The 26721-nt window shown below is 46.3% G+C and overlaps 2 protein-coding genes across 5 annotated transcripts in view; one reads left to right on the plus strand and one right to left on the minus strand.

Moving 5' to 3' along the window:
* The first annotated feature begins 45 nt into the window (after positions 1–45).
* Positions 46–14187, plus strand: STRA8 (stimulated by retinoic acid 8). Of its 3 annotated transcripts, none has more exons than XM_083821228.1 (8): positions 46–488; positions 2179–2254; positions 3686–3770; positions 4169–4321; positions 6981–7263; positions 8566–8642; positions 10404–10515; positions 13905–14187. In XM_083821228.1, the coding sequence occupies exons 1-8, from the start codon at positions 300–302 to the stop codon at positions 13977–13979; spliced, it is 1050 nt and encodes a 349-aa protein (XP_083677354.1). In that variant the 5' UTR covers positions 46–299; the 3' UTR covers positions 13980–14187. The 3 variants fall into 3 exon arrangements, with proteins under 3 accessions (XP_083677354.1, XP_083677353.1, XP_083677352.1); XM_083821226.1 differs by lacking the exon at positions 46–488 and adding an exon at positions 536–1861 and having other exon boundaries at positions 13905–14185; XM_083821227.1 differs by lacking the exons at positions 10404–10515; positions 13905–14187 and adding an exon at positions 9065–10364 and having other exon boundaries at positions 252–488.
* A 248-nt stretch (positions 14188–14435) lies between these two features.
* LOC310892937 (solute carrier family 23 member 1-like) overlaps positions 14436–26721 on the minus strand; it is a 31863-nt gene continuing 19577 nt past the window's right edge. The window contains exons 7-12 of one of the 2 annotated variants that reach the window (XM_083821222.1): positions 26245–26401; positions 25819–26072; positions 22710–22874; positions 21880–21988; positions 20745–20840; positions 14436–19583 (exon numbers count right to left, since the gene is read on the minus strand). In XM_083821222.1, the coding sequence (XP_083677348.1) occupies positions 19315–19583; positions 20745–20840; positions 21880–21988; positions 22710–22874; positions 25819–26072; positions 26245–26401 (1050 nt within the window). In that variant the 3' untranslated portion in view covers positions 14436–19314. The remainder of the gene's footprint in view (positions 19584–20744; positions 20841–21879; positions 21989–22709; positions 22875–25818; positions 26073–26244; positions 26402–26721) is intronic. The other variant, XM_083821223.1, reaches the window with a different exon arrangement.

A 26721-nucleotide genomic window follows, 5' to 3' on the forward strand; every position in this document is an offset into this window, starting at 1 on the left:
CCGCCGCCTACCGGCGCAAGGCACGCCGGGACTTGTAGTCCTCACCGCGCGGCCATGAGCGCAAACCCACCCGTGCTTTCAGCCTTCTCCAGCCGGCGGCCGCAGCCCGCGTTTTTCCCCTCGCTCCCATTGGCCGCCGCGGGGCTCCAGCCGCGCTCCCATTGGCCGCCCGCCACGTGCGCCACGTGTTGCTGGGGGCGGCCGGGCAGAGGCGCGACGGTGGCGGGCGGGCGCCGACCCCGCGGGCAGGGCGCTGCGCTCGGCGTGCCCGTGGTGCCCGTGGTGCCCGGCGGCCGCCGATGGAGGCAGCGGGCGGCAGCCCCCGGCTGTGTGTCAGGCTGCGCCCCGGGCACCCGCAGCCGCGGGAGCCGCAGCCCCGCGCGGGGAGGAGACGCTTGCTGCAGGCGCGCCACCAGGCAGCGCTGGCCGGGCTCTTCGGCGTCCTGCAGGAGGCTGGGCCGGCCTGGGCAAAAAGCTCGGCCTCAAAGGTGCGGAGCACTGAGCGCGATTCTCGCCCGTTGCTGCCGTACGCACGTGTTTACATGAGCTAAATCCATTGGGGTGGCTGCTGTGCCTTCAGGGATGCCAGCACACGCGTAATTTCACTCCGGGCAGCTTTCCTGGATCCTTTTTTCTTTGCGGCTGGCAGCTTGTCCTGAGCAAATTACTGGCTCTGCGGTCTGGGTCACGGGCTTATCGCGTGGCTCGTCTGCACTCTTCTTACGTGGTTTTTTTTGCAGCTTCCTCCTGGTCGTGTTCTGGAGACAGGTCAAGGGGTCCCATGATTAAACTATCTTAATTTCACAGCATTTCGGTATGGAATTGGAAGTAGTGAATTTAGGGACAGAAGTTGTTACGGGGAAGAAAGTAACTCATCTTTTGAAGTGCATTTTGTCTTTAAGGCACTGAAAAAATAAGGCAGAAAAAGAAACCTGTTAACTGGCCTCTTCTAAACTAAGAAACTACTTAATCAAAAAAAAGATTTATAAAGAAGAGATTAACCAAAAGTGCTACTGAAAAGGTGAATAATACTGTGCCCAAAGCAGAGGAAGAATCATCAGGATTCCTTTTCTTCACAGCTCTGCCACCAACCTGTTTAGATTGGTTACTTCCAGTTTTCCAGTTTGTAAAATGATGGTTTAAGATGGTAATCATGCTTGTAAAGTGCCTTTAGGTTCTGAGCATGCTAAATGCTGCTCTGTGGGGCCTGTGCCAACCAGGCCCCTTACCCCTCGTGAAGTTTGAGGTAAGAGTTCAGTTTGCCATGTTCTGAAGAAAGTGCAAGTTAGGTTGAAGTCACCATAACGCCGGAAACCAAGACTAAACAGGTACTTGTTTTGTCTGATCTGACCGTAGTATCTTCACATACCGGTTCTTGGCACTGCTGTTTCATAGTATCGTGCCCATCGCATGACTTCTGGGATCCAAGGAAGATCAGTATCTTCAAGGGCTTAAATACAGAAGCTTAATCCTAATTTAGTGTTTAATGCCTGGCTGGAATATCTGGTTTGAAAGCTCTGCGAGATAGACCTCTTGTCCATGGTGACTGGATGTTCTCTCTGAGCATGTAAATCTTGAAATGTTTTTGAGATGGGTAGGTATGTTTAAAGGCATCGACATACATTCTTCACTATGCCTGCTATAAATAATGAAGGAATGATTTGCAGCGTTGAAGTTACTCCAGTTCACGGCAGCGTAGCTGAGAGTAGAACATGGGAAGGGCTTCTAGTGAAACTCTCATCAGAAGTGAATGGTAAAGTCTCATGCCTTAAGTCAGCAGACATCCAACAAGACATGCTGCAGGCGTGGTATTTCTGGACAAGCTTCAAGAAGGGAATGGTCCAAACAAGAACAGCTGCTGGTGAGAGATCAGACTGAAGTAGCAAATGTCTATGTGACTCAGGATTATGTTAATGCATTATATAACGTATCTATATTATAGAATATTTATATTTTATATTTAATTTTGCACTGCTCTTGGTTCTTTCCCCTTCTCATTAGGGTATGGGAAGCTGGTGAAACAACACAGTTGTTTCCTCAGAGACGTCGAGATAATGAAGAAAAAGTGGGGGAAAAAAAAACACCAAGGCATGTTAAAACATGAATCCAGTCAGAGCAGAGAGCAGTCAGTTCTGATCTTTTTTTTTTGTTTTGTCTTGTTTTGTTTTGTTTGTTTAGTATCAGGTTTTGTGTAAGGCTAAGAAATACATCCAGGAGCTGGAGCAAACCTTGGGTTCTTTGCTGAAGATGAAAGGTACTGCAAGCATTTGCCTGGATGTGGTTTTTATTTCTTTGTTAAATAGAGGCGGGTGCGTGGCTGCTCCTGTTGAGGATCAGACTTCAGTGTGACTATTTGTAGCAGTAAGTAAGGGACAGCACAGTGTCTATCAACCCACTGAGCACTGTACCTCAGAGGTCCCCAGTCATTCCTGGGCCACGCAGAGGAAGGAAACAAGTGATGTCTGCTGTCCCACAGCAGCAGGCAGCTGGGGCAGGGTGCTGTCCGTTCACCCCACTGCCTCCTGCCCAGCCAGCCTGGGGCTGGCGTGGGTCCCCAGGCTGCCTCTGTGGGCTCCGGGGGCTGCAGGAGCGTGTGCGCTCCCAGCCACAGCACAGCGGGAGTCACAGCTGCCACAAGCACCCAGCACTGCAAACCAAGCACAGCCAGAGCTTAAGCTTCAAAAAGCAGCATCTGGTTTGAGTTACAGGAGGAGCAGAGAAGAATCTGTTGAGAATTTGCTCACAAAAGTGTAGGAAGTGGAAGCCTTTAGTTACACGTTTACTCCAGTAGAAACAGGTAAGAGATGATGTGGGTTTTGCTTTCCCTTTCAGCTGGGCAGGTTGTCTTCACGCACTTCTCCACTGCTGCTGACATCGTGCAGCTCTGGCACGTGCTGGTGGCAGTGGAGGGAGGCAGCTCCCACTGCTGGGCTTCGCGCCCTGCCAGTGTTGCCAACTGCTTACTGGTGCTGGCCACTGCCTCCAGTGGCAGCAAGTAGGACTGGGTGCCGATTTGGTAGAGGCTTTGGACACGTTTTTACATCCTTTCAAGTCTCCAAAATATGGTCAGATAGAAGAAACACGTTGCTATTCATGCAACTTGCACCTCCAGTAATTTTCATCAATTAAAAGTCACGGTGCTTAAAGAATCAAACTCCTCTGAACCCACGTCCTGGGGTAACATGTAAAAGTCACAGGGAGAAGGAGTAGTTTGACAGAGCGAATCTGAAGGCATCACAAGCAGTGGGGCTGGTTGAAGAGAGTTCTGAGGTAAACTTCCCCTTTGATTTACTTACATACAGGTACAATTCATACTGTTGCTGAATCACAGAGTTGGTTGTCAGGAGTTTTTATGTGCAATTTGCTCATTACATGGCAATCGTGAAATACTGAATTGACTGGTACTTGCCTGGACTTCTGATTTGCTAGTTGCTTTCACCATCAGTTCTGTCAATGTTACGAAGACAGCATTAGATTCTGAGTTCCTCAATGCTCAGAAACTCCCAGTAATGCCAGTTTCATTGTAGAGAGTCAGAGGGGTGTCATTTCACATCACTTTTGTCTAATGAAGAGCTCTGGCTCGTGAAGGACCAGTTGTTAGAATTATTCTGCTTGATTGGGATTGAGGATGAGAGGGAAGCCAAATGCTCCACTGATATGACAGTTACTTTTCTGCTGACAACAGAGTCCTTCAGTCTGGAGGAGGGGAACCCGTCCAGCCTGGAGGAAGTCAAGGAGGAATATGTCAAGAGGTACTTCAACAATCACAGGTAAGGGCTTATACTAATCAAGGAAATAGGATAATACTTTGCATTTGCTTCCATTCCAGCATCTCTGAGCCTTTTTGTCATTGTTACTGAATTTCCAAGCAGAGGCCTTTCATCATGAGGAAAAGATGAAGAGATTTCACGTGAACCCCTCTAGTCCCACGCACTGCATGAGCACTCTGTGCATCTTGTTGGTCTCATTTCCAATCAGTGCTTGTATTCCTTTAACCTCCTGCACAGCTTGTCTCCACCACAGGCCTAGTTTGCTTGCAAAGCAAAAGGAGGAGGGAAAACCAGCTTAGGAAGAATGGTCCTGGACTCTGGAGTGACCATGACAAGGATGTTATTAATCCAGTTAAGAAGTTGTTTATTTGGCTTTTTTTCCTGTGTGTTCTTTTCAGCACTGCGTCACCCTCAGGAGCTGTGAGTGAGAGTGATTCCACCATCTTGTATCTGATACAAGAATGTGAAAAACAAACAATGGAAGAGGATGGGAAGCCAGTATTTAGCCAGTACCCAAGCACTTCATCCCCAGAGCTGGTGGAATTTGAACGGTAGGTGCACCCCAGCTCGCCTTCATTTTTTTTCATTTGCATTAACACTGCATCCAGTCGCTGCTGTACATGAAACCCCCCTGGAGCCTGCATCTGCCTTGCAGAAGCCTTGTGCCAGCAACTTTGGCCCTGTTGGCAATGAAGCTTGAGCACCTCCAAGTTCCCTTGCCCATGGCTGCCATGTGAATGGACTCCAAGCATCCTGTCAGCCCCCTGCTCTCCCAGCCTTGGAAAATCCAAGTGGATTTTTTCCACCCATTCTTAAGAAAGAGGGGAAAAAAACGTTCAAGTGTGTCAGTGCTCTTCTAGAGCTTCACCACGATAAATTTACGTGGTTTCTTTTGTTTTTTTCATTGAACTGGTGTGTTTTTATAAATTTCTCTTTGGATTATTCATCAAAACGAGACTGCAGCTCTGCCAGCAGATGGCACCAGCCTACCGCTACTGTGCCTGCTTTTGCTCCTGCGAGAGCCAGAGATGGCTCTGGTAAGGTATCATTTGCAAGACCTTGAAATGTGCTGAATCAAGCTTTTTGGGGGGAAGGAAGCCCTACTTCATCAAAGGCTGCATAACGGAGCCATAAACACTTGTCTTTCCCCTTCTTCACTGACAGTGTAGACCAGGGCCTTTGTAGGGCTCTGTGGGCTCTGGGCACTTACCCTGCTGCTTTATTGCAGGCTGCACTTGGTTCTAGGCTAATTCTTCTCACAAAATGATCAATGACAACATGCATAAAATAGTAGGGAGACTTCAGCAAACAAAACAGCTTCTTGGTGATAGTCTGGTCGCGTTATTTGGGCAGCATCTGAAAGACATTGAGCTTCTACAGAGTTTTTCCTTCTAGCCACGTCCTGCAGCTACAGCTGCTAGGACTAGGCACTGCTCCGTCCTGTGCAAAGTGTGGTTGTGTCCTTCCAGCTGGGAAGGAAGTTGTTGAGTCATGGTTAGTCCAAGGTTATTTTCTTTAGCAAGCAGTCTAATAGTGATTCGTGCTTTGTTTGAGAAACTCCAGAGCCTTCGTTTGGAGCTGTTTGAGAAACTGCTCAGAATTCTTGGTGAGGGCAGCAGCTGATGTGAGAACACTTATCCCCCTTATGGTATTTGCCATAAAAATGTTGGAAAATACTTCACAGCATGGAAATTAGAGGTTAAACATGTTTGTGTGTGGGATTATTTTATATTTTCAATATTGGTTTACTAAAACAAATATTTACAACAACCAAGAGACAGCTCTTTGGAGTTTATTTCTTGTTCAGTAGTTGAGTTAGTCAGGAAATGTGCCTGACTGGGACATCTTCCAGGGAATCATCCTGAGCCCAGTAAAACTTAGTAACAATGACTGCTGTTTATAGAGCTCTTGCTTTTTGCTCCTATGAACTTGTTAGTTTCGTCCAAGAGGCTCTAATAATCTAATCAACATAAACTAACCTTCAGTGCTGCTTTCTAAAGTAGGCGTCATTACCCCTGGTTCAGTGTGCCACACGGTGCCAACAGAAGAAGCAGGCTCTTCCTGTGGTTTGGTCACCAGGTTGAAATTACAACATTAATGTTCAATTGGCAATTTTATGATAGACATCACAGAAGTCAGTGTCAGATGTAAAGTGGAGGAAACTGAGCTCCCATGCCCAGAGTCAGACCTTCCAGGCCCAGGGTAGTCTCTTTCTGTCTGCATGTGCAGTACCTAATGCATCAGGGTATGACCTCAGCCAAGAGTTTATGAGTACTGCAATGCCAGTAAAAGTATAAAAAGTGACTTGCAGTGCAAGAGCCTCAGGATAAAAAAGCAAGTATGCAAGATTTATGAAATGCCAGAATGAGGTTTGCCTCTGCAACAAGTACAGCCCGTAGCAGCCCGGAGCTTCTGTTCTGAGGCAATCCTGCTGAGGCTCTGGCTGGAGCCTGCCTTTTGCAGATGAAATCTTGGCAGAACAGCGTTGCTAAAATCTGCTGGCAGTGTTGGGCAATGTTCAATAATTGTATGAAGTCTTAGAGGGAGAAGTCAGTGAAGTAGTCTCGAATCACAGCTACTCCCTGCTCTCCTGATGGTTGTGATCGCATGACAGGATCTTTCTGGGTAACAGCTACAACAGTCAGGTAGGTTCAGCACAGCAACTTTATTAGACAGGTCTATTGAGGTGTCAATTCAATTGTTTAACAACAAACGTTGCACAGTAGTTACTTATCTGCAAAGTCAAAGTTTAATTGCTAATCTGAGGTAATGTTAATTAAATCCTTGGCTTACCTCCCAAATACCAAGCAGTCACTCAGTCCCTGGGAAGATTCCTTAACTGGCATCCTGAGCTGAAGGGAGATCACCACCTCTGCTCTGAGACCAGCTGGCTCAGGCAGGAGTGCTCAGAAGGGCTCGGTTTGTCAGCATGGTTTATCTGTTGTCGTCTGTGGTCCGCTGTTTCACAACGGTTTGTTTTGCTTTTAGATCTTCTAAAACTTGACATGAGGAACTGCATCTTGTGCAAGGGCGAAGGTCATTTCCACCACATACGTTGCAACAGCTCAGCATTGACTATGGCCAAGGTTGCGACTGAGTCAAGCCTTTGGTGTTCTGCTGTCACTGGACGTCTTGTCCCTCCACACTGATTAGCAGCAGATGGCTGCGTGATAGCTTGGTCTTGAGATGCTCCTTTTCCTTTCCTTACAGGTACCTGTATGTTTATAAGCACACAGTAGACCTGCTGATAGAGCATGGAGTTGTTTGCACTAAGGAGGCACCTCTTCCTGTGGTCTCCATGGCTATTTCACACCTCTGGCAAGAACTTTCTGAAGAAAGGAGAGACAGCATCTTGCAGTACTGTAGCCAGAGAGATTTCCTCCTGGATCCGAAGGCTGCTTGCCAAGAACCTGCGTGCACTGATGGTGACGTGAGGGACAGTCAAGGTAACAGTGAGGAAGCCAGTGGTTCCTCGGTCTCTACACCGGAGGAAGTAAGTGCTCAGTAACACACATCCTCTGCTTCTGAAACCCAAGCCAAGTTGCTAATTGGCACTGCAGCTTTTAATTGGAGCCATACAGTAGTTGTAATTAAGCTTTCCCAAGACCACTTGAATGCATATGTGGAGACAATAAACAGTCTGAGTAAACGTCTGCATCAAATTCTCTCTTAGTAAGATATAAAGCAAGCTCTAGGAGTGCTGTGGCAGTAATCCTGCTGGTCTTCACTTACCTGTGGAGTTTCTGTGCTAGGCAACAGTTTAAAGTTTGCTCTAACTTGCCCAGGAGTCAGGAGAAGGAAGGATTATACAGTTGCTGTTCTTTGCAAGTCCTCCAAGGAGGACACGTGAGCTAAATCCAGAAGAAATGCCTGGCTTCCCAAGAATTGTAGTGTTCCTGCCTGCTTTTTTTTTTTTTTTTTCCCTGGTAATCAAAGCACTTGGTAGCCAAGAGAAAGTATTTGTAGGCCAGTTTCAATGATACAGGACTAGTGACTGCCCATTCCATGCATTTCTGCAGAGCCAAGAATTCAGCGACTATGTAGGCCAGGGCATGTGTTTAAAAAAAAAAAAAACCAAATAGCAGCCAACTCTTCCTAAACTGTTCTGGAGCTCTGATTACTTAAGCAACTAGCTGCTCAAAGATGTGTGTAATTTTACTTGTTGCAAGGGAAGGACAGAGGTTCACCTTTAGCAGATATGTGCATTGCATTGACGAGCTCTTTTTGAGTCACAGGACGCTTAGGCAATTCATTTTGCTGACCTACTTAACAAATGTCATGGGGATGTTGCACGTACAGTACTTTCTGGCACAGAAAGTGTGTGATCTACATTATGGCAAAGTGAACTAATGAGCTTATTGGTCTGTCACATGGAGAATCCAAACTCCTTTGTAAGCCAGACCGTACACTGGAATTGGATTTGTGGAGAATGGCTGATACAGCTGAGATCCCCAGCCGTAAACAATGCAACAGCCCACAGTCAAGTCTGAAAAGCACTGTTAAAATTCATGCTTTTACTGATGTTTTGGGAGATGTAATGCAGGTCTAATTCTTGGAGGTTGAAGCACAGGCCTAAGGGAACGGACTAACCTTGTGTTCCTAGTCATGAAATATAGCTACACCTCCTTATTCCTGTCTCCGCAAAACCCTGTAGGTTTACTGTAGCAGTAAACATACCCGTTAAATGGAAAGAAGGAATATCATGCTTTTAAAGACTTAATTATTAAAAATTATGCCCTAGGTAAAACTGTTTAGTGGCTGGATATATTGACATTCAAAGTGTTTTCTCTGACAGGTAATGTTTGAAGATGCGTTTGATGTTGCTGCTGGTTTCCTTGACACAAATGAGACTCAGGGAACGTCTAGCCAGAGGTAAATTACAAACCCACCCCTTTTATGAGACGGAATAACTTAATAGCCGACAGTCAATACTCCACAGCAAGTTTGCATGGAATAAGTCAATAGTCTAACTCTCTTTTTTATGCCTAACTTTTAGTAGATGGTTAAAATAGTAGCATACGACAATTGTGCTCACAATAGTACTGTCTCTTAAGGTGTATGAGTGAAATGATTAATAATCATTATAGCAAAACCAGGAAGACTCGCTTACTGAGAGTGCCCAGTCACTTTGGGGTAACCAGGGCACTGTTAGTGACTCTTTCTGGTAAATCCAGGAGTCTTCCTTCTGGATAAATGGATAAACCCTTCTATTTTTTTTTCCTCCACTCTGCATAGCTTTACATCTTTCAAATTACAAGATTTTTAATGTTTTCCTTTTCTCTCTCACTTACCAGGTCTATGAGGACCATAAGGCATTCACTGGATAAGTCAGCTAATCATGAACTGTACTCTCACTTAATGAGACAAAAATAATATATTTTTTAATAATGTCTCTTAACCTTTTTCAAGTACTCTAATTTCATCAGAAGGAGGTGATCAAGCTAAAGTGCAGTTGACCTGAGCAGTAACATCAAAGAAACACAAGACCTATTAAATAATAATAGGTTTTTCCTCTGCAGGTCAGATCACAGTTACCTAGGAAAGAACATGTCAGATACAAAACTAGCATTGCCTTTGATTTTCCCATTAGACCAAAGGAAGAAAAGGGTTTCTTTCCGCAAGAGGAAAATCACATTGACTCCTCTCTTATGTATTCTTGCTGCTTAGTCTCAGTATTTTTTTTCTCTTTCCAAGTAGTGTTTAATCCCTTTTTTGACCCAGTTTTTACTTCTTTTTCCATACTTAGAAATGCACACATCTTTAGCATGCATCTTCACTATTTCTCCCCAATTCCTTTTTGCACTTCCAGAACAGCATGAATGGAAATAACGTTGTTCAGACTGTTGATCAGAATACTCCTGAATACATCATACGGCTTTAACAAAGCATGTATCCACTAAATGACATTGATTAGGTCACAATTGCTGTTTGCTTTTGAAACAAGTATTCGTTAATACTGCAATGTATTACCATCATCTTTGCAGTCTTGTTTTAGCCCCAAACTAGATTAGTATTTCAGTAGACAACATTTATCCTGTTCCCTTCTTTTTCGTATCACCCTATGCCTTTTAATTCCGGACAGAGGTGTGGTGGCAGAACCTTGTAAGATCCCAGGGAGAATATGGAGGTGAAGTGCAGAGTGATTATCTGAGCTTGTTACCAATGTTGCCCATTACCAAACTTGCCAGTGACAGCTATTGTGTCATTTCATGACCACGTTTTTATTGTGTTCTCTCAAAGACTTTACAAAAGAAGACAGTATTGCTCCTCTGAACAAGCCTACAAAATACTCTACTAAATAGCCATTGTTGCTCTCTGTTACAAGGGATGTATACTCTTCCCTAAAACAGTTACCACAGCTGTAATGTATCAGTGGATCTCTTTGTTGTGACAGTGGCTTCTTGTACTGCAGTTCTGTTCTTAATATCTTCCTCTCATTTGTTAGACAATATCTCCTCCCTACATACACCTCCACTCCTCCCTATCTTTTATACCCATTGTCTTTATTATCAGGTTTGTCTTGAAAACAACTTGTCTTCTTTAATTTATAAGTAAAATATGGAGGAGGGAAAATAAATAGGAGGAGAAAAGAGGGAACGAGACCTTAAACATAACTTTGGGTTCCATTTTCAGTTCAGCATTTGCAAGCTACACTTCTGAAAATCCAGAGGATGACCACAGACTCTATCTGCAGATCACTGACTTCCTAAAAAGCCTTTTCTTTGCTAATGCACAGTTTTGCCAGGTAAGCTTTGCCACAGGGTTCCTTACAGAAGGAGCAGTCTATTTCTGTCACTGTCAGGAAGGAATTTCTGTTTTCCATGCTTCAGATCATATTGTCCAGAATTTCTAAAACAAGAGCTTGGGGTTTATCACTTCAGATGTGTCATTCCAAAGGTCACTAGGATTGCCTCTGTAAGACACAAGGTTTGAGGTGTCATTATTACTTAGAATCTTACTAAAAATCCAAATGACATGATTTTTTTTATTATTATTGTTTTATTAATTGAAGTTGCAGGTTGAAAAGCTTGAGTGATCTCATGTAAGCAGGTAAAGCTGTGCCTGCTCTCTCCATAACTAAAAGCCTCTTGATTCTGAGCTCAATAGGGACCAGCTTGTGCTTTGTCTTGATGCCAGGTTCCCTACCCTCAGCCCCTGTCTGGCAGGCCTTAAGAGCAGGGTAATTATGCTCTTAAAAGAGAACAGCTCTTAAAAGAGAGCAGCTGCTGTGCTGTGCCTTACCCTCAGCCTGCTGTTGCAGGTTCACTGAGCCAGAAGCCTTTGTATTTGCAGTGTTCTTCCTCCTGTTCTTGTCCTCCTGCCAAGGAGGTATCTGAGATCTCACACATGGGTAGAGGACCAAAAGAGAGAGATCCCTCAGCAAGAACATGCTTGTTTGGGCTCAGAGTTGGTTGTGCCTCTACAATGGCCACTGTTCTTTTTTTTTTTGCTATCATCCAGCTTCCACCTGCTCTCTGTTACATGAGCAGACGTTCCTTTAAAGAAAACAATGTTTGTGATGAAGGGTAATTGAGACCCAGCCCCCACCCCCCCCCCAAAAAAAAAACAAAAAACACACAAAACAGAAACTAGTATTACACCACTTCCTAAAACACTCACATAAAACTCTCACATAGTTTGGTTCCCACTATCTCATGGAGATATTAGCACTAGAGGGGGTTCAGAGTATGGCAGCAGACGCAGCAAAAGCTATTAAACAGGAGCTACTAGAGTAGGGCTCTTCAGCAAAACAGACGGAGGGGTAGCATGAGAGAATTTTGATCCTAAATGGGTTTGGTACACAGAATGATTGTTCATTGCTGTAAGACCAGAAGTAGAAAGCACCCAATGAAATGAAAACAACATAGTCCAATCAGGCCATTGACAGTATACCTGAAAGTCTAGATACAATTGCCAGCTCAGAACCTCCTCACAGCATGGTGTGCCAGAATGCAGCAGCACGTATTATGGAACAGAGCGTGTTGTATGCTATATTCTTGCACTTCTTGTCTAAACATCCACTCCTGGCCATTGTCAGAGACAAGGCGCTGATCTACACAGCCCTTTGGTCTGTGAATTACTGTGTTCTGCATGAAAACAAGGCTCTTCCTGTGTTTATGTAAATGACCATGAACTGAAGATGCTTAGAAAAGGAAGATCAACTGTAGGCAAGATAGAGTATTTTTGAGTTGTGGTTGTCATGCCTTGATGCTGCTTTTGTCCTCCTGCTTGGTGCTGTATTGTTATACGGGAGCCCAAGCCCATCTCACAGCTCCCAGACTGTGGCATGAGTGGTAGTGAAATACAGCAGACTGGCAGTTGACTGAGAACTGCACATCCAAAAGGAAGTAAAAGACTGTGCACTTTTTTTTTCCAGTACCTTTGGGTTGTCTGTGATGAGACAATAAAAAGGGAGTCTGAGCAGAAATCACCCAGGCTAGATCACCCAGGCTAGAGAGTACTGATAATATGAAGGTTGCAATCTGTTTTGGTTTAGATAACTGCAGTACAGCACATCTAGAGAGCCCTGCCAAGAGGGGAAAAAAAATACAACTGACAAGAGTTTTTTGTTTTGTGAGCAGAAATTCTGCTCTGTCTCTTAGCAAATAGTTGGAGGCAGTTAGGGAAGTGACTGCTGAGTGGGCCTAGGGAACATTTCAGCTAGCTTGAAACACTAACTCTGGCAGCAGCAGAGAGCTCAGTGTAGGCTACACAGCTTAGCCCAGAAATTGGTTTACTCAGGGCTCTGGAGACTCCTGGACTTGTCTGGGTTACAAGACAAGTAACTTGCTTACCTTGTGGGTGTCACTGAGTCCCTGCAGACTGTTCCACTTCTCCAACGTGGTGCCGGTACACCAGCCCAGGAGTCTGGGCAGTGCTGGTGTCATGGGTTATCCCGAGGTAAGTGAAGTCCTGATGCACTGTGCACACACATGGTAGATGATACAGAGGTGGGCAGCAGGTAAAGTGCTAAGGCAAGGTAACCAACATGACTAAGTGTGAAAGGCAGCCTGTGGTCTCCTTCCCTCCCATCTGCAGAGCTGGTGAGGTGACGCATTTTATTGCTGCTCAGTACATGCCAGTTCTGTGTTATGCCATTTGCAGTTAACTATCCAGGTACAAAGTATTGTTGGGTTGTGCGCATCTGCTGGTTTGTAGTCACAGCTCCTCTTGAGCTGCGGCCCTGGTGCTCAGGGCTGCCAAGGTCACGCACCCCAGTGATGTAAAATGCTTGAGAAAGAATCACACAGGAGGAGGGAGGAAATCGTCTGGACAAAGAAAGGGAGTGCTCTTAAAAGGACATTGGCCCAAAAATGACAACAGGAGCATGGAAGCTACATGGTACAGAAATATTGCTGAGCGTGGGAATAGTTAAACAATCTTGTCAGCTGTCCAGAGCTGTTGTCATGAGACAACATAACAAGAGATGCTAAGCAGTAAAGGCACTAAAAGTTTATTTGGATTGAGGTTCAAAGTTTTTAAAGTATCTAAGTGGAAGTCTGCTTTTTTTCTAAATTGTATTGAGTACCTTTGCATCTTCAGATGCACGCTTTCTTTTAAAATTACAGATTTTAGATGAGTCATTTTGCAAGCAAGAGCAATTTAGTGCTCCTTAAGCTATACGTTTTATAAATATCACCTATTTTTAAAAGCAGCCTTTCCCTGACAAGTCTTGCATCAATGCAGAAGGTGGACTGGATTGATTGCAGACACAAATGCTTTCATCTCATAGACTTTGATTTCTCAAGAGCCACTTACGCTCTGTAAGCTGGTCAAGAAGACCATTTCCTTCGATTGCTAAAAGCAGCAAAGCCTGAAGTCAGTAAAAGTTAAGGGCTCGAGGAAGCTCTTGTATCTTCAGAGCCTGTTACGTGATATGTTTGCTACCACAGTCAGTAACGTAAGTCCAAATGATGTAAATAGAGGCAGGGTGAAGCCCAGTCATTTTTAGAGTGAAGTTGGTTGGGAATTTGAGACATTCTTCGTCAGGCACCTCAGGCACTTGACTGACAAGCTGCTGATTCAGGGAGGCACATTAGCTGACACCTGCCAGCGCTTGACCAACTAAGCACTTCGAAACACAATCAGCTCCTGTGCTTTTTAACCTTACCTGGCTTTGGGGGGGCGTTTCAGGAAGAAGATCTTCAGTTTGATTATGAGACTGTGATGCTGAGGTGCACTGAGACCTTCGATGACGAAGATTTGTAAATAGTGTCTCTGTTGGCTAAAGTTTTGCCAAGCACTGCTGGATACACCAGTCATGTGAAGAGACTGCACCTCTTTCGGTGGAGCACCTTTCCAAGCAGAATGGGGAGACACCGTGTTGAAATGGTTTGTTATTGTTAACTTCCCTTCCCTCGTCAATGCTTCTTGACATACCAGTTGAGCAATTTATACTTTTAAAAGTTCCAGATTTAAAATGTTTATAAAATCTTAAGGAATATTTTTGTCTGTGGCTTTTTAATGCTTAACCTCACTTCACAAATATACTTGAGGCATGTGATGTTTGGTGACCTTGCCTAGCATAGGCTGTCGAAGAGATGCAGAGAGGGCACGTCACTGGCATCCTACATATCCCAGACTGCAACCTGCAAAAATCATGAAGTGCCTCCCAGCATCCTGCTAGTGACTACTTTACTATTTTTCGTCTTGGGCTGGCAATGAAAAAAGAATTTCTTTGCAGAGAGTGAGATGGAGCAGCCAGGATTTGGGGCTGAATCCAAAAGGGCTGGGCTGTGTCCCAGCACTGCCTCCTACGTAGGCTGTGATGCACACAGCTGTGTTCACCCAGTCATGTGGAGATATTGGTGCCAAAGTGCAAGGAGGGATAACTCCTCTGGAGCACGTCTCGTCAGTCTGGTTGAGGCTGTGGTAGTACTCACAGATGGACACTTGCCAGGCTGTTCTGTGAGGGGAGGTCCTGCCTTGCAGATCCTGCTTGGGTTTAAGAGCTCTGAGCTCTCCAGAGCATGACCTTGTCTTTCCGTCACCTGTCTGGTGTGCTTCATGTGTACAGGTTGTCACTGCCTTGGTGCCTTAGGCAGTGCTGACTCTCCGTCCTCCTCCTCCTCATTCCTAAATATCAAGCATATATTGCTCTGTGCTGTCTGAGTTTTGGGATGCATGCTGGTTGAAATACACATACAGATTTTGCAGGGGAAACTTTTGCAACAGTTTTTAAGTTGTCGCCATATACTATGCAGATGCGTTCCCTTGATCATCACATGGGAGAGCTTCTGATGCTTCACCAGGAGAATTTTAGGTTAATATGGGCTGAACATGAATGTGGAACAACAGGTGTGTTCAGGTAGTGTGAAACTAGGAAATAACTACTCCAAATGGTAGCAAGCCGTGTGGGAGGTGTTTATGAGGTGAAGGAGAGTATGATGAGCACCTTACTACAGTTCATCCTGTGGCACGACCATGTTAGCACGTTATTGCTACCTGTGCACTGGCACCACTTCGTTCAGTGCTCACTGGTTGGTCTTGAAACTTTATGAAAAATCTGGAAAAAGCTAGCAGGCTACTGGGGAAGGAGGGGAGGAGTTTGAGGCAGGAGGGCAGCAGGAACGAAGGAATGGCAGACATAAAAGCAGCCATAGGAGTGAGGCCATTGCAGAGGTTTGGGCAGACCAAGCTGCACAGAGTGGAACCAGGTATGTTACAGCTCTGCTACAGCGCGGCAGCTCCTACATATTGCAGTGTAGGAATACACTAGTGGCTATAACGTAGGGCAGACCTACTGCCTGGCTCACGTCTTGTTAGCTGTGAAAATGAGCCTCTAATTAGCTGTTCTAGAGCCAGTGCAATTAGGTACAAGCCAGCGCTCATCACCAGCTCTCTTCAGCCAGAACAGCAGGAGTGGCTGCCTGGGCTTGGCAATTAGCTGTGCGCACCTCTGCAAAGCTGCAAGCAGGGTGACAAGCTGGGTGACCCCACACCTGCCTGAACCAAGCTTGTCTTGCTGCACGTGGGACTAATCAGGAGCAAAGGGTAATACAGGTGGCAGGTAGCTCGCTGTTCCCCAGACAATCCAGAACAGCCTTCAGGTGTTCAGCTCTACACTTGAGGATCCTCTGATCTTCATTTATTTTCATTAAGGAGCAAATAAACAGAAGCTGTGTCACTGCAGTGCAGAGCCAAAGCTGTTGCCAAACCTCAAGTGGCCACATGCAGCTGGGGAGGAGTGGTGGCCCTGCAGCCTAACCTCTGTCTGCTTCATTTTGTAATTCAGAAATGTCTCCCTGAGGCAAAAACAAAACCAAAACATACAACAAACACACCAGTGGGGGGATTTTAAAGGGCAATTATTAGCCTGAGCTTGAAATAGGGACATAACCTGCTTCTGAAAACTGCCTCAAGCCTCAGCAGCTCCAGACACGGCTGCTCCGGACCGATGTGCTTCCCCTGCACCGCTCTGCGCCTCCTGGGCTTTGGGGCGTGCTGTAAGGAAGAAGCCTTACAAAAAAAAGCCAGTCGAAGACTGTAGGGAAGGGATGCCATCCTGAGGGACCCGGGCAGGCCTGAGAGGTGTGCCTGTGCGAGCCTCATGAGGTTCAACAAGGCCAAGTGCAAGGTCCTGCACCTGGGCTGGGGCAATCCCAAGGACAAATATAGGATGGGTGGAGAATGGATTGAGAGCAGCCCTGAGGAGAAGGACTTGGGGGTGTTGGTTGATGAGAAGCTCAACATGAGCCAACACTGTGCCCAAAAAGCCAGCTGCATCCTGAGCTGCATCAAATGCAGCAGGGTCAGGGGGTTGAGGGAAGTGGTTCTCCCCCTCTGGAGACCCCACCTGGAACCCTGTGTTCAGCTCTGGGGCCCCCAGTACAGGAAGGACACAGAAGTGTTAGAGCAAGTCCAGAGGAGGGCCACAAAGATGATCAAAGGGCACCTCTTCTACAAAGACAGGCTGAGGGAGCTGGAGTTGTTCAGCCTGGAGAAGAGAAGGCCCCAGAGAGACCTTATGGCAGCCTTCCAGTGCCTAAAGGGGCCTACGGGAAAGCTGGGGAGGGGCTCTGTGTCAGGGAGTACAGTGACAGGACAAGGGGTAATGGCTTGTTTAAAGCCATTAAAAGAGGGTAAAAGCCAGTAGAAGTGGGCAGATTTAGATTAGAGGTTAGGAAGAAATTCTTCACTGTGAGGGCGGTGAGGCCCTGGCACAGGCTGCCCAGAGAAGCTGTGGATGCCCCATCCCTGGAGGTGCTCGAGGCCAGCCTGGATGGGGCTTTGGGCAGCCTGCTCTGGTGGGAGGTGTCCCTGCCCATGGCAGGGGGGTTGGAACTGGATGGGCTTTAAGGCCCCTTCCAACCTAAATCATTCTGTGATTCTATGAGTCATTTTTATAGGAAACCTGTGTTAAATAAATATATAAATAAATATCTCTTAAGTATAAAGCAAATACAAACCTCTGGCATTTGCCAGGATTCTAACATACCTTACAAGGAGAAGCCAAAAGCCTAACAGCTCACTTCCACACGTGTGCTACAGCACAAGTTCAAGAGTTCTGATGTGTAAGACTGTGGGTTTATGTGCTAGGTCCCCTGGAAGTATAGGCTGTCAGCTTAGAGGAGTGGGCAGAATTGTGGAGGACAAAGATGATACCAGAGCTGAGATGCGTAGGACTAATCACCTCTGTAAAATCTGAGCTGGGCAGGAATCAGATGTAGTTAAATGTGCTAATCATTTTTTCTCCCGAAGACATACAACCACAATCCTGAATGGAGGCGCTCCAACCTGCCAGTAACATCAACCTGTCTATACCATATTGTTTCCTCCTTTCAGACCCCAACGTACGCAATAGATTGATCTATTCAGACTTCATTCACTCCCAAAGCAAAGACACCAATATAGAATCAGAGAATCATTTAGGTTGGAAAAGACCCTTAAGATCATAAAGTCCAGCCATCACCTAGTAAAGTCCACCTCTAAAACGTGTCCCTAAGCACCACATCCACACAGCTCTTAAATACCCCCAGGGATGTTGACTCCACCACATCCCTGAGCAAAACATTGCCCCTTACCAATAAAAGAACATATCACTAAAGCTGCAGGATGGGATTAAAGAACCAGATGGTAATAGGCGTGAGAAATAAAGACTTTTAGGGGACATCATATCGCGGTGGAGGGTACAGAGAAGATGGGGTCAGAGTTTTCTGAGAGGGGAATCAGTGCGAAGAGGCAACAGACACAAGTTGAAGCACTGGAAATTCCAGCTAGACATGAGGGAAAATGTTTTTCACTATGAGGGTTGTCAAGCACTGGAAGAAGCTGCCCAGCGAGGCTGTGGCTCTCCATCCATCCATAGCCTGACTGGACACAGCCCTCTGCCACCTGGGCTAAGGAGGAGGGGTTGGTCCAGATGTCCTCCAGAGGCCCCTTCCAGCCCAAGTCACTCTGTGGTTCTTTGTATACTACCTGCCACTCGCTATGGCAATCACCCTGAGAAATATCATTGCGTTGTATATTTTATTTATTTTCCCCAAAAAATATCTAAGTATAAATCTCAATGCAGGAAACACAAGCTTATGTTACAGCAATGCTATTACATGCCACCAGCATGTGCAGTCACATATTAACAGGCTAAGGCTGGTTCTGCTGACAGCGGGAAGCAGCAAGAATCTGCAGGCTGTTTTCCAGAGACGTGGTTGTCACCACACAGTCACCAAACCAAACAGGCATGGTGGGGAGACATGGACCATAGCAGTAGCAGAAGTATCTCAGATTACAAGCAGAAGAGTTTTCTCCTTCATCTCTGATGGAGATTCCTTCATCTCTGTGCACTTTGGTGCCCCGGGGAAGCTGCTCCCCTGAGCCTGCTCCCAGCACCCCAGGTGGGATTCCTTCCAGTTATACTGGTTATTGCTGACGGATCAACAACCTAAGTAAGGTCTGCAGATTCCCTCTGCTGGCTAGGGACAGAGAGGCACTGTCAGAAGACATTCATCCTATTAAACTTAGATGCCTCTCTTCTAGCAACGTTCATTTGACTGACTTTAAAGTATCACAGCAATGAGGTGAATCATGGCCTAGAGGTGCCTGTTTCTTCCCTTTGGCCAGAAAGAGGTTTAAGTCTGAGAGGTGAGCATTGCCATTAAAGATTTTTAAGGTGGGGGTGGTAAGCCTCAGCCCAAAGGATGCCTGAGAGTGGCAGAGGGCCCACATCAGGGATGCCTTCTCCTGTGGCCTGGTGAGCAGCCAGGATGGGGGAAAGGAAGAGCTTTGCTCCAGCTTAACAGCTGTTCCTCAGGGTCCCCGAGGATCAGTGCAAGGAAGGAAAGTGAGCAGCCTTCCCAGGCATTTCTTGGGCTTTCCCAAAGCAGAATTATGTTCTTCCTAGAGTTGGGCAGGCAGGAGTAGGGTGGAGAAAAATGATTCCCTCAAGGTCACCAGTGGTACTGGGGGCAGAGCTAGGAAGAGAAGGACACTGTCATTCTCTTGCTTCAGCCTCTAAGAGATGCCAGCTCATGTTCAAATGATGGGAGCAGCAGACACGCTTTTCAGACCTCAGCTTGAGAGACGAGTTCACCTTCAGGCAAGGTGCTTATATCCTTGTATCAGCACCTATCTCTGAGTCTCTTTCTGAGCTTGCTTTATCACTGCTTTCTTGTCCAGCAGCCTTCAGTTCATCCATTTTCTTGCTGCCAGGTAGTCTTTTGGGGCAAGCTGGTAGATACCGAAACCAAGAGACAGCACAGTATTTGGTGCCTATGCCAAATGGAAGATCGTAGATCTTGGAAATGAGCTGAGAGTTGCCCGCTTCTCCCCTGTGGCTATGCTTCCATGCCAGGAGTCCCCGCTCCTCCTGTGTTCCTGTGAAAGCAAAAGTAAGGTGCTTGTGTTTTGACCACTGAAATGGGTGTTCTGGACATGCAACTGCCTTGTGCACTCCACACCTGGCTCTCAAATCCCAGCAGACCCACTAGAACATACAAATCCCTTGCACTTAAACATTTCTTGCTCCAAAAGTCTTCACAAAAATCAGCTAATGAGCTGCTAGAAAACACCAGTCTTCCTGCAATGGCTTCCAGGTAAGCAGTCTTCTCCACTGCTTTTTTAGGTTTTCACAGACTATGGGGGATGCAAGAACCATTCAAGGGGCATCAAAAAGTGCTAGAAAAGCAAGGCAGGGTGTTAACTGCTCAGATACTGTGGGGTGAGGGAATAAGGTTTAGCTAGCAATTACTAACTGCCTGTAATTGTTGCAGCAACTGAGTCCCTCTTGGGAAAGGGAGTGAACACACCTGTAAATTCTGTAAATTCTGCCCGGAGGAGCTGAAGATCAAGGGTACAATAAAATTAATGAGCCAAAAGGATATTGGCTTTTCAGTAATTCCGAGTCAGTAAAAGAGCCTGGTTAACCGAGTGCCCTTCCTGTTCTGTTTTTGCATCAAACCTGAGATTTTCCTCTCCTATTCTTACACCATTCCTCCCCAGGCTTGATGAAAATCATAGGGTCTTTGCTGGCTGGGAGGGCCAGCTGCAGGTCCTATATCCTAACTTTGGTCATCAGCCTTTCCTGCTGCTTTCCACTGCTGTGATACAAATTCAGCCTTAATTTCAGCAGCTCTCATAAGCAGGCACATGTTAGCACGTTGTCTAGAACTAGGGAAGAAATATTTCTTCCAGTGTCCCTGCAGTTGCCTTCCTCTCTCCTTTCAACATGACTCTAGGCTAACATTTTCCATAAAAGACATTTTTCCTAAATAAACTTTTCCTTAAACTGTATTGATCTTGAAAAACAAGTCCTTTTCTTACAGGCTGCCCTTTTGCAACCAGAGACCATGGCATTGATGGGCTCCCTGTCTCTCCTGTTCCTCACCCATCTCCAGGAAGAGTTCAGTGTTGTGGTGTTTCATGGTTGCTATCACAACTCTTACCCATAGAGCAGTGGTAATGAAGACAAAAAATGCTAGGAAACAAATCCTAGGGCAGGCTTGAACAAGTAGCTTAGCTCATTTCAGCAAATCCTACCTGGAATGGTGTTATCCAGGATAAACCCCAGCAGTCCACCCACAAACATGCCAGTGGTAAGGAGCACCTGGATCACCTGGTCCAGCTGGATGATACCTAGCAGAAAAACAAAGCTTTGGATAGTGGTGCAAAGAGACACATATTCAACCAGCAGCACAGCCGGTGCCAAGAGGCTGTAAGCTGCATGCTTGTTTAGGCAAGACTTGCAAATCCCAAAGCACAGCCTGAGATTTGGCAATGGGAGAGAGGTTGACCTCACTGCCAGTTTCAAACCTATCATTTTATTCTGCATAATTATTCACCGACCCAGCTGCAAGTGAGCAGCAGATGACTCAGAAACAAGTTGCAGATCACAGCACTATCCCCCCCCCCAAATCCTTCTTCTACTCCAAAAAGGTTCTGAATCTCCATGATATAATGCCAAGCAGCTCCCTACAAGAAAATGAGCTGCAGTTCCCAAAGAAATATTGGGAAATTTAGCATGAGATTTCACCACAACTAAATGAATGTGTGTGATGTCTTTCTGTGAGGGCTAATACACACAAGAAAAACAGCCCAGTGACACGGAGCATCTGACGGACTGTCTACAGAGCATGAGATCTGTAGGCCCAGCTTTTACAATGGCCCACCCAGCATGCCATATATACCTTAAGAGATGACACTATAGCCTTTGTGACAAAGATGTGAATCACATGAGACACAAGGAAGGGGGAACTGTTGGAGGACCAGAAATCTCAGTACAGTGAACTTAGAAGAGGAGCCTGCTCCTGTGTTTTATTGTGTGTGTGAGCATGTAAGAAAGCCTCATTCGTGGAGATCATGATCAGGATTCAGCCCTAGAGTATTCTCCTACCCAAGTACTCATCCCAGATACATGTCCCAAGGAAGGGATCAGCAGTGCTTAGCCCAACAGGAGTCTGACAAGGTGCAGTCACTGGTACTTCCACAGCAGAGCTGTGTGTCAGACCAGAGGACAAGAACAGCACTCCCAGAAAGCAACAGTCAACAGTCAAAGCACAGCTTTCAGAGATTTGTATGGAAAAAATGCTTTTAAAAAATTATCTGGATCAGTCTGTGCTTCAGTTCTATGCTACAGAAAATGTTTCTAAAATAACAACATGCTATCACTTCTTACCTGTTTCTAGCAGCGCACTATTTTTGTTTGCCCAGTTGGGAACTGTGAGGCCAGAAAATACAGAGAATCCAAATATAAAGATGTTTCTGGAGGAGTTCATATCCGTGTACTGCACAGAGAAATTGTATACGTTACTATTTGCCATTTGGAATTACCAAAATCCGTGGATTGCTGTTGTGTTAGTGAGCCATGCTCAGATGTACATACAAACCCAATGGCAGGTGTTAGAACAGGAAGTTCTGCTTAAAGCTGAACCAAAATTAGCAAATGCTTTCAAAACCGCGTATGGCATACACCAGCATTTTTATAGGGCAGATGCAGTCAGATGGCAAAGCACTCCATGATCTCCAGCTGAGATGCTGGGAAAAGCTGTGATTCAGCCATCAGCGCTGAACAAACCGCTGGAAGAGTTGGAAATGAAACCCTTTTCCTCCTGCCCAGCTTGTGTCCTCTAGTCAAAGGGCTGTCCCCTAAATATACATTCCTATAGGACATGAAGAAATATCATCTATAGGCGCAGTGACAGAAATGCCTCCCTTGCTGATAACAGCTGCCTTGAGATAAACCATGTGACTGGGACGAGCAGCCCTGGCACTACGGGGGCATTAGTCATCCTGCTGCCCCAGCTGATAGCAAGCCTTTTCCCAACCAGGAACCTGTCTGTGATTTAGTTTGTGTGTGTGCGTGCCCTCATCTTCACCCAAGGAACTGCCAGTACAAATGTTTGCATTTGCTGCAGCACAGCTACGTCTGACTTAGGCTGGTAAGAATCTGGCCTGAAGCCAAAGTCATCTACCCTAGGGATGAAACAGCATGCACACAGCCGATACCTGCAAATTGGAAATCCCCACTGCTGTGATAATGCCAAACATCACGAGGAACATGCCTCCGATGACAGGGGTGGGTATGCTGGCAAACATCGCCCCGACTTTCCCGAAGACGCCGCTGAGGAGCATGGTGCAGGCGCCGGCAACGATCACCATGCGGCTCCCGACCTGGGGCAAGAGGAAGAGGCAGTCGTGCGCTGGCACAGCCAGGCAGGGGGTGGCAGCACCAGTCAGTGTGGACCTGCTGGGCAGGGCTTGCACCTCTGACCGAAGCACTCGGTGTTGCCTTCAGTTCCAAGGTTCGGACGCAGCTGCTGGTGAGCCGGGAAGTTCTCACCGTGTGGAAAGTCCCTGTAGCTGCAGACTAGGAAACGTTTATCATAATAGGCACTCCAAGAACAATCAGGGATCCCCACCTATGTACTTTATGTTATCTTCTTCCTTATTGCTGCCAGGACTTAAATATTTTGCTGTGAAACAAAAAGCTTATTAATAATTTAAGAGCAGAGTAATCCCCGCACACCGCTTTGCTTTCTCTCCGGCCCAGAAATGTCCTGGCATACCCCAAGGCTGGCGCTGCAACCACCCAGTTAATTCACTGGACAACGCTTCCACCAGGGGTTAGATTTCCATCTAAAAATGGCTTTCAACTAGATGTCCTGCACCAAGTCATCCATTCCCGGGGGACAAAGGTGGGAAGGCAGAGCTGGCCGCGCTGGCTGCTTCCATCCTGAGCTCTTGGATCTAATACATCCTTTCCATGATCAACTACAGAAGTGGGGAAGTCCCTTGGTCTGCCCCCTACCCGTCATCACCCATCTAGCTTCAATAAAAGCAGCTCTCTCTCATTTTTTCCCTACGAAGAGCCAGGGGGTCATTCTTAGTCTGGCACTACAACTAAAACAGGATGAAGCACCAAGCCATGCCTTTCATTCAGAGTTGTTAGAGTATGTGAATAGGCAAGAGAGAATCTGCCAAACAAAGGGATGAAAGAGACATTTAGGGATTGCAGAAATTAAACAGAAAAGCAGAAATATTTATTAGACTTTCAATTCAAGATAGGCCTTGCCACACCAAAACTTGGACAGCTTAAAGAATCACGTTAAGATTTACAGTTTTCAAGTCATAGGCTGAGAAATTCTGTAATCCTCTGCAAACAATTCATAATTCAATTAATTATTTTAATCCTTCCGTTGAAATATCTGAAGAATGTCACTTTTCTTTCAAGGGCATTTTACAAATGCTTTCAACAGAAACATTCCCAGTAACTAGTAGTGTCCCTTTTAAAATATCTTTAAAAATACTTTAAAGGCACATATTTATGAAACACTAAGTATTACTTAATTGTGAAAGATAAATGAATGAGATTTGGTGGGGAGTTTCAAAATAAAATCATGCATTGCCTTCAGGTGCACTTTTTATATTCTTTGGCTTAAAACCTTGGGACACCATTACCATCAAAACAGTAATTTAATAAAAGCCAGAAGAGCTATTTGTTCCAGGATTAGAATAAAGCTTCAGATTCTTCTATTGCCAAAATTGTGAAATGTCAAATTACCCAATATCTGGAGTTGGCCTTAAAGGCAAATTAACTAATCCACCGATACCACAACTGGGAGCATCTGCTTCTAAAGCCTCTAGATTAGAGTTTGTTTCAATTATGTCAGGAAAACAAGAAAATTGGTTGATTGAAGAAACCACACAGTTCTCTGCTACATATATGGTGATTCTGAGATCTTTACCCCTCCTTAAAATCCTCCTCTTATTTTCTGGACGTGAGAGCCCAGTACTGGCATGCTGGGCTTGATCCAGTAGCTTAAACACAGGTGTCTGGTGCCATTTAAGTTGTTGGATCTTGGCAGTTTGTGGCAGCTTCTCCTTTGCTTTACCTGACAGCCCCTGTGTATATCTGAAATATCCAAACACATTTCAGGTAGTGCTGGACACCTGTGTTTAAGCAAAGGAAACAAGTCCTTTGTGTTTCTTTTTGTGATGGAAAAATATATTTCCCATGTAAAAACCAAATGAAATGGAATCTGCCTTGTGCTCTCAGCATCACCACCTATCCCAGTCAGAGTTGGATTTAAGATTAAGATGAGACTTCTGGTTTCTTAAGTCTGAACAAGGTGAGCAGAGGTGGGATCTAAGGGAACTCTGCTGAATCAGCAAGGATGGCATGTCTATCTGAAGGGCTTTGGGAACATGGGGAGAAGGCTTGTCCTATAAACTGATACTTGTGAGTCCAGTCACTTCTGCATTACGATCACATCAGCAAACCACACGTCATGAAAGAACAGGCTCAGGTGTATGGTCAGTATGCACCAACAACATAGTGACAAGGTCAAACACTGTAAAAAATGGTTATTGTGACTGAGGTTTATAAAATCCAGTGAAATAACTAAAATTATAGAGTGTGAGCCGTAAGTCAACTTCTGCATTCATTTACAGACTCACAGCTCTGCTGACATGACATAGCTTGTTTGACAATGATTTTAAAATGTTTTCAAGTGGTTGCTGGATGTACCCATCCTCTGGCTATAAGTCTTAGTGAAAATCTATGATCTGATCGTCAAGCTTATCTATCTCTGGAAATTTCTCTTCCTTATAAGAACAATAAGATACTCAAGGAATTCACAAAACTTTATAGAGAAGTAAAAACATAAAGTATTTGGCACCACATTTTATCCTCTCCTCTTTAAAAATATCTAAAAGAAGATGGATAGACAGACAGATAGGTAGGTAGACAGATAGTCTTTGGACTATTCAGTCCTTAGGACATTTCCAGAGTAGGTCAGTAACATACCGCCCTTTAGTCTTACAGAAGCCTAGGCCAGGAGCCACGAGTAACAGCAGCTTGTACTTCTCCCATATACAGACCATGAGCAGCAAAAGAGGGACTGACAACCTGTGCTATGGGTTTCGTAGCACCCTGAGGTGGTCACCAAGTGCCTGTAGGCAGCAGGCACATTTTCACGTGGCAGTCCCTGCAGAGGTGGGCTAAGATCGCTTCCCAGCTCCAGTCCATACCCCCACACAACACACCCGTAAATGCACCAGGGAGGAGCTGCAGGAGGCCGGGAGCACTGCAGTCACCCCGCCGCACGAGGCTCACCTTGGTGATGCCCAGGGCCCCCACGTTCTCGCTGTAGGACGTGGTACCGTTCCCCGTTCCCCAGGCCCCGGCCAGGAGGCAGCCGATGCCCTCCACCCCGATCCCGCGGCTGACGGCGTGCTTCGGCGGCGGCGGGGCGCCAGACAGGCGGGCGCAGGCGTAGTAATCCCCCATGGACTCCAGCATGGAGGAGATCACCCCGGCGAGGATGCCGAATATCCCAGCCAAGCTGACGGTTGGCACTCCCCACTGGCCTGCAAATGCAGAGCTCGATTCAGGCTCAGTTTACACTGAAGTCTACTGAAGGGGAAGAACGATAAAGGTATTTGTGGGTATTTGCCTCATTTTTGGCACTTGTGGTGGCCATGAACCAGGTGGGGAGCAGCAGCGAGAGATGGGGTTGAGTGCGGGGCCATGCCATGGTACCTGGGTAAGGGATCCGGAACCAGGGAGCCCGAGACAAAACGTCCCCGCGCGTGTCAGTCCGTGCCAGGTAGCCGTAGGCGGCGGGGTCCCCAGGGAGGACGTCGGTCACTGTCAGCACGTAGCAGAGCAGCCAGCTCAGGGACAGCCCCAGCAGCACCTGCCCGTCACATTCAGCAGCCTGGTTAGGGCACACCTGCATCGCTGGTGAGGTTGGGCAGGGCCTGGAACGAGCCCAGCCCCTTCCCCATGCACATGTGTGCGTGCACGTGGGATGGAGGGGGAGGGACAGCACAGCAAGGGTCCCAGCGGCCCTCCCTCCCACCCCATGAGCAGGGCGGTTGGGACCTTCTCTCCTTTTCCCCTTCTCCCCTTCTCCCTTCTGTCCCCTCGCAGCATAGCCTGTGCCAGGAAGCGTTCAGTCCACTTGAAGCGAGTGGAAACAGCCCCAGCAGTCTGGGCTGGGTGAGGCTGGTCCCT

The sequence above is a fragment of the Anser anser genome, assembly GCF_964211835.1.
Source record: "Anser anser genome assembly, chromosome: 1".
Lineage (NCBI taxonomy): Eukaryota > Metazoa > Chordata > Aves > Anseriformes > Anatidae > Anser > Anser anser.

Coding starts and splice junctions, on each gene's coding strand:
- STRA8 (XM_083821228.1), top strand. CDS start 300: ATGGAGGCAGCGGGCGGCAGCCCCCGGCTGTGTGTCAGGCTGCGCCCC. Junction 3,771..4,168: donor AGGTACTTCAACAATCACAG/GTAAGGGCTTAT, acceptor TGTTCTTTTCAG/CACTGCGTCACCCTCAGGAG. Junction 8,643..10,403: donor CAGGGAACGTCTAGCCAGAG/GTAAATTACAAA, acceptor TTCCATTTTCAG/TTCAGCATTTGCAAGCTACA.